Below are 7333 nucleotides of genomic sequence, written 5' to 3'. Positions count from 1 at the left end.
CGGAAGCGGGCTGCGCCGCTTTCCTGCGGCCAGCTCCACACTGCGGCTGTTGTGAAGGCTTCTTCTGTGCAGGAGGGCTCCCTCGGCAACAAGCAGACGGATGGGCTGCACCTGGTGGTGGGGTGGAGACAGCAGCGGACCGCCAGGGCAGGATATGTCGAAACACCACCGTCTGCTTCTGTGTGGCAGAGAACTGTTGATCAAAGCCCTCCACCGCTTCACCGAATAGGCCGGCCTGGGAGATCGGGGAGTCCAAGAAGCAATGCTTGTCAGCCTCCCTCATATCCGCCAAGGTTAGACCCTTAGGGCGAGGTCTGTCGCTGTGTGCAGTTCCTGCAACACACCTGGGTCAGCACCACCCTCGTGCAACTTTAAAACCTTGGCCTGGTGGACTTGCAGGAGGGCCACGGCGTACAGGGCGGAAGCGGCCTGTCCAGCAGCACTGTAAGCCTTGGCCGTTAGAGCGGACAAGAACTTACAGGCCGATCATGAGATTTTCTCCCGACTTTCAATTGTTTTACTTCAATAGTTTTTTGAATAAAAGATCAAAAGCATAAATGATGCAGATTTGCTTTCAAAGCCGCCTTTGCTCCTATTTACCAAGGGTACCAATATTAGTGGAGGGCACTATACATTTTCTGAAGAAAATGTGCGTGGTGCTTGCCGTGGGAAAACTTGGCACTAGGCACTAATAGTAACTCGTGTTAGCATCATGTTACCAACATGCTAACAACATGTTAATTGTGTTAGCATTATGCTAACAACATTTTAACAAGTAAATGTTCAAACAAAATTAGCATGATTAGCATGCTGCTAGCATGATGTTAACATGTTTTAAACAAGCTGTTAATGTAATTTGCATGATGCTAGCAACATACTAACATGATTAACATGTTAGCATTAAGTTAGTATGATTAGCATGTTGCTAGCATGATGCTTACAAGCTGTTTTTAACAAGAAGGTAACATGAGTAGCATGATGTTAGCAACAGTAAAACCCCATTTCCCTATGATATACTGTATGTTATACAGTATGTGCGTACAAGTCATTTGCCCACTGGCAACTATAGTTGCCGCTTGGATTTTGACTAAGTATACAAAACAACTATAGATCTCTTGTAAGATTTGTTTTGTTTGGATGATTCTAGAGACCTTCATGATTATGTATGGCGATACATACATGGATGTATGGCGACAAAAAATACTTATTAGTAACATGAAAATGACCTTTTTGCCTTTTCCATGCTTCCCGAAAATAGGAGTAGGAAGTTGACAGCCTTATGTGACAGGAAGCAAGTGAATACCTTTTTTTCCCCCTTGAAATCCTTTATTTGGTTGTTAGCTTGCATGTCATTGAGACATCAAACATGGATAACATCTAGAAAAATACTTACAAAAGGAGAATGACAACTATCAACCGTGGCAACTATAGTTGCCAGTGGGCTTAAATGGGTTAGTTAAATTAGTATTTAGAAGATAAAGAACTTAGTAAAATGTCAAATAGCATGTTTCAAAGAGAACAGAGGCAGGAGAGTTTCAAGACAAAACAACTGAAAGAAGAGAAAGAGGAGGAACATGTATATGGGTAGTAGACATATGAATGTGTCTTTTGGTGTGACAGCAAAAATGTAAAAAGACAACATTGAAGATAAACTATTACAAAGTATAAGAATGAAGATACATTGTTATCATGTTATTTGTATGTTAAGATTGTTTTGGTTTTTTCTACATTTTTGCTGTCACACCATAGGACACAGTCCGATTTTTATTTGTCGACTACCCATATGCATGCTCATTATTTGAAATTAAACTACACATCAGATCAAACAGGAGCCAACAGTGATTATCCAGATAGCAGTACAGCAGATCACTCTATATCTGAGAGGTTTGAACTTCAGAAAGCTTACAGGATGAACCAAAATGTGTGTAATATTTGTCATGCTTAGCCGCAGCTGCCAAACAGCAAACTAAATAAAATTTAAATGATTAATATTAAACAAATGATGACACAATTTGTACATGAAAATATATAATGCTAGAAACACATTTTATGTAGGACTGTGTTTTACTGAGATCACTATGACCACGATCAACACAAAATATAACAAAACCAAACAAATGTAAAATGAGAGAGACTGGTAACAGAAACACTTTCACATTTTTACTACTAAAAGGCACATTTATGCAGACTGTTGTGTGTATTTACACAGGAATCATAATGCAAAATAAGTCAAATAATTGATTACTTGTTAATTCATCAAAATGTCACCATTGCATGTGTAAGGCTCAAATGCAGGGTAGTTTCCCAACACGATGCAGATAAAGAACAGGATGAACAAAACCAGCCAGAACATAACAAATCAAACCAGTGATCCAAATTGCAGAAATATTCTGCTTTGTTAGAATGGTAACTAATCCTGCGATAGCAAATGGGGCATATGTGATAGTCGTGGTCACAGTATTTATTAGAATAATTAGAAATGCTCTTCTCTTCATGTGGTTTTCCTCCTCTCTCTCTCTCACTCTCTCTCCTGGTCCTGACTGCTTCAGAGCTCTGAGAACAGTTACAAGACAAAACAACTGGATGAAGAGGACCAGAAAGAAAAGCAGAGATAAGACTGATGGTGTTTGAGTAAGATATAAGCAAAATAAACAGGACCCAAGAGTGATTATCCAGGCCACAGTGCAGCAGATCACTCTATATCTGAGAGGTTTGTACTTTAGAAAGGTTACAGGATGAACCACTGCCAGGTAACGCTCAACACAGATCAGACACTGAAACAGAGGACGACCAGTGAAGACTAGTCCTAGTAAGAACAGTGGTAATACTGTGATATTTTGCAAGCAAATTGACACAATATAAAACACACAATTCAGAGAGAAACCAATCTCACAGACAGAGAGATTGAGGTTGAAGAACTCTGATGCAACTCCACTTCCTGTTCCTTTAATGATGAGCCATATAACATAGGAGTGTGCAGGAAGACCAAACAATGGATTGATGCTGAACACAAAAATGTTAAGACTTTCCACCAGGCCAATGGACTGAGTTGTGGAGTTTGATGATTCAGTTGAGGTGAAGTTCACTGTAGAGTTATTCATCTCGTCAAAATTTCCTATTTGCAGTCACAGCCAGCGCACACCATTATTAAAATATTTCAAAACATGTTTTCAAAAATTCAGTAATGATTCCTTTTATAAGTGTAGAAACAAATACTTATATAATCTCCCATGAGCAAATTTATTTAAATAGTTTCTTCTGTTTAGTATAACAAAATGAGCTCACTCTTTTAAGCTAAAGATTAATAGCTATATATTGTTCGTATTGAACTCGCCCCAAAACCCTTGGTCAGATAAACACAGTGACAGTGTTGCATATTGTTGAGATTAAAAACAATAAATTTAATAAAAATTAGTTTATCACCTGAAAAGTGAATTTCCAGTGTCTCTGGCTGTGTATAAAACTTTGTGCTGTGTTTTGTAGACTGACTTCACAGCTGCCACAAGAATATACAGTATGTGCATGACTTAATTTGCTACGTGTCACATAAAACAAGAGATATTGTGACACTGGTCAACACACGTGCCTCTCATTCAACACAAGATATGGAAATTTTATGACCAATAATGTCAAAATAAACGAGAAAAAATCCTATACACCTCTTTGTTATTTTTGGAATGGAAACTTGAAGCAATGTGACAATGGCTCATTGATGAAATGTTTTTATTGGATAAACAACCCCCTGCCCCATTGTGGTACTAACTAGAGGGAGAATAACAGAAATTCGGGAGAAGATGGGGAGATGGAGGGATGCCGGAAAAATTGACAATGGGACGGTGCAATGAGTGCTGCTTATATAGGCTAGTAATGATGATTGACAGGACTGAATGATTAGGTTCCGACCAAACCTACGTTTAGAACTTCATATAAATGTACAAATATAAGACAGTTTGTGGTTGTGTACCTCTCTAAATAAAGAATGAACAGGATGAACAGCTTACAGGATGAACCAAAATGTGTGTAATATTTGTCATGCTTAGCAAACTAAATAAAAGTTAAATTATTAATATTAAACAAATCATGACACAATTTGTACATGAAAATATATGTGTGCTAGAAACATATTTTATGTAGGACTGTGTTTTACTGAGATCACAATGACCATAACCAACACAAAATATAACAAAACCAAATGTAAAATGAGAGAGAGTCGTAACAGATACACTTTTACACTTTTACTACTAAACGCACATTTATGCAGACTGTTGTGTGTATTTACACAGGAATCATAATGCAAAATAAGTAAAATAATTTATTACTTGTTAATTTATTAAAATGTAACCATTGCATGTGTAAGGCTCAAATGCAGGGTAGTTTGCCAGTACGATGCCGATAAAGAACAGGATGAACAAAACCAGCCAGAACATAACAAATCAAACCAGTGATCCAAATTGCAGAAATATTCTGCTTTGTTAGAATGGTAACTAATCCTGCGATAGCAAACGGGACATATATGATAGTTATGGTCACAGTATTTATTAGAATAATTAGAAATGCTCTTCTCTTCATGTGGTTTTCCTCCTCTGTCTCTCTCCCTCTCTCTCCTGGTCCTGACTGCTTCAGAGCTCTGAGAACAGCCACAAGACAAAACAACTGGATGAAGAGGACCAGAAAGAACAACAGAGATAAGACTGATGGTGTTTGACTAAGATATAAGCAAAATAAACAGGACCAAAGAGCGATTGTCCAGGCCACAGTGCAGCAGAACACTCTATATCTGAGAGGTTTGTACTTTAGAAAGCTTACAGGATGAACCACTGCCAGGTAACGCTCAACACAGATCAGACACTGAAACAGAGGACGACCAGTGAAGACTAGTCCTAGTAAAAACAGTGGTAATACTGTGATACTTGGCAAGCAGATTGACACAATATAAAACACACAATTCAAAGAGTTACCATTCTCACAAACAGAAAGATTGAGATTGAAGAACTCTGATGCAACTCCACTTCTTGCTCCTGTAATGATGAGCCATACAACATAGGGGTGTGTAAAACCAAACAACAGATTGATGCTGAACACACAATGTTGTCCACAAGGCCAGTGGACTGAATTGTGCAGTTTGATGTTTCAGGTGTGGTGAAGTTCACTGTAGAGTTATTCATCTCCTCTGTATTTGTCTTCTCAGCTCAACAGCTCACACAAGTATTCCACAGCTGGGATTTACAGAAGTGTAAATGAGGTAATTCAGACCAAGTCAATTAACTCAACATTAATAATTTGAATGAATACTTTTTTAATACATAGAGTTTAGATCTAGTCGTTAATTCTACAAAAATGTCCTATTTACAATAAAATAGCCTGAGCACATTATTATTAAATTATTTCAAAATATGGCTTCATAAATTCAAAAATATTTCAATTTGTAGCCTACATTCATATGCATAATCATATGGGTAGTCAAAAAATGTATTTAAATTGTTACTTCTTTTCAATAAAACTAAAATAGCCCAGTCTTTTTAACTTATTTGTTATTATTATTTTAATTTTAACAACAATACATTGAATTAAAAAGGTGTTTATCATCTGAAGAGTGAATGTCCAGTCTCTCTGGATGTATATACATCTCTGTGCTGTATTTTGTAGACTGAATTCACAGCTGTGACAATAATATACAGTATGTACATGACTTAATTTGTTACATATCACATAAAACACCAGATATAAAAATTTGTATGTAAATTTACAGGGTTAAAAAATCAATGGCCAATTGAAGCAGAAACGACCACTGGAAAAGAGAATGTTCTGTCTATCCAAGCATTCTTTATTCTGAAACTGGTCAACACAGGTACCACACTCATTCAACACATGATATGGACATTTTATGACCAAACATGTCAAAATGAAAGATAATACTCTACACATCTTTGTTATAATGGGATGTCAAATTATATGCAAGATCGCACTTTGATGAACTGATGAATATCAGCAATAAAAAAAAAGCTTATAAACAATATCGGTTTACATAATAAAAAAAAAAAAAAAAGAAAAAGTTAAAGTTAATGGCAGACATGTAATGTTGAAAAGAAACAATGAATCATATTCTATAAACTTAAATCACAACTTTTCCAGGTTATAATAAAAGTTAACAATATGTAAAAATAGAAATGTTTAAATAGAAAGCTAAACTATCACAATAGGGTGTTTTATGAAGAACAGAGACAGGGAAGTTTTCCAGCTCGGTTCAGATAAAGAACAGGCTGAACAAGACCAGCAAGTACATAACAAACCAAAGAAATGAACCAAAGTGCTTGAATATTGTGATTTAGAATGCTAAAGAATCCTGCGAGTATATATGAAACATGTATGATAAACATGCTAACAGAAGTTATTAGAATGAGATTAAATGCTCTTCTCTTCACTGGGTTTTCCTCTTTTCTCTCTCTCTTTCTCTCTCCTGGTCCTGACTGCTTCAGAACTCTGAGAACAGCTACAAGACAAAACAACTGGACGGAGAAGAGGAGAAGGAACTGCAGTGAGAAAGACCATGTATATACATAAGAGATATTTGAGATTGAACTAAACATGCTGCACAAACAGGATCCAAGAGTGATTATCCAGACCACAGTGCAGCAGATTACTCTATATCTGAGAGGTTTGTACTTCAGAAAGGTTACAGGATGAACCACTGCCAGGTAACGCTCAACACAGATCAGACACTGAAACAGAGGACGACCAGTGAAGACTAGTCCTAGTAAAAACAGTGGTAATATTGTGATACTTGAAATGAACAATTTAGCAATATAAAACAAACAAATCAGACAGTTACCAATCTCACAGACAGAGAGATTGAGGATGAAGAACTCTGATGCAAATCCACTTCCTGTTCCTGTGATGATGAGCCATAGAACATAGCAGTGTGTAGGAAAACCAACCATGAAATTGATGCTGTACACACAGATTTCCAGAGTTTCCAGTAGTCCAATGGACTGAATTGTGGAGTTTGATGTTTCAGGTGTGGTGAAGTTCACTGTAGAGTTATTCATCTCCTTTGTGTTTGTGTTCTCAGTTCAGCAGCTCATAAAACGCATATACAATTGAAACTAATTATGGACAGACAGAAGTGTAAATGAATGAGGTAGTTCGGACTGAATCACCGGAACACGAGTAAACATTCCATAAACAATCTACAAAGTTCTTAAATAACTCCAGAGTGTACCATTACATTACTTAAAATATGTTAAAATTCAGTATAATTTTGAAAAAAAAAGAAAAAAAAATCACGTGAAATCTAATTTTGTATTTCCTTTGGATAGATTTCATTTAAATGTTA

At 36.7% G+C, this 7333-nt stretch overlaps 1 protein-coding gene across 1 annotated transcript; it reads right to left on the bottom strand.

Moving 5' to 3' along the window:
- Positions 1–294: 294 nt before the first annotated feature.
- LOC306862687 (uncharacterized protein) lies at positions 295–7046 on the bottom strand (the record flags this gene model as incomplete). The annotated part of the gene is made up of 3 exons (XM_079405607.1): positions 295–450; positions 4558–5074; positions 6376–7046. 3 exons carry the CDS (start codon positions 7044–7046, stop codon positions 295–297), a joined length of 1344 nt encoding a protein of 447 aa, XP_079261733.1.
- Between the last annotated feature and the right edge of the window lie 287 nt (positions 7047–7333).

Source organism: Barbus barbus, assembly GCF_936440315.1.
Source record: "Barbus barbus genome assembly, chromosome: 43".
Classification (NCBI taxonomy): domain Eukaryota; kingdom Metazoa; phylum Chordata; class Actinopteri; order Cypriniformes; family Cyprinidae; genus Barbus; species Barbus barbus.
The sequence above is the reverse complement of the archived record's forward strand: the minus strand, read 5'-3'. Positions and strand labels throughout refer to the sequence as shown.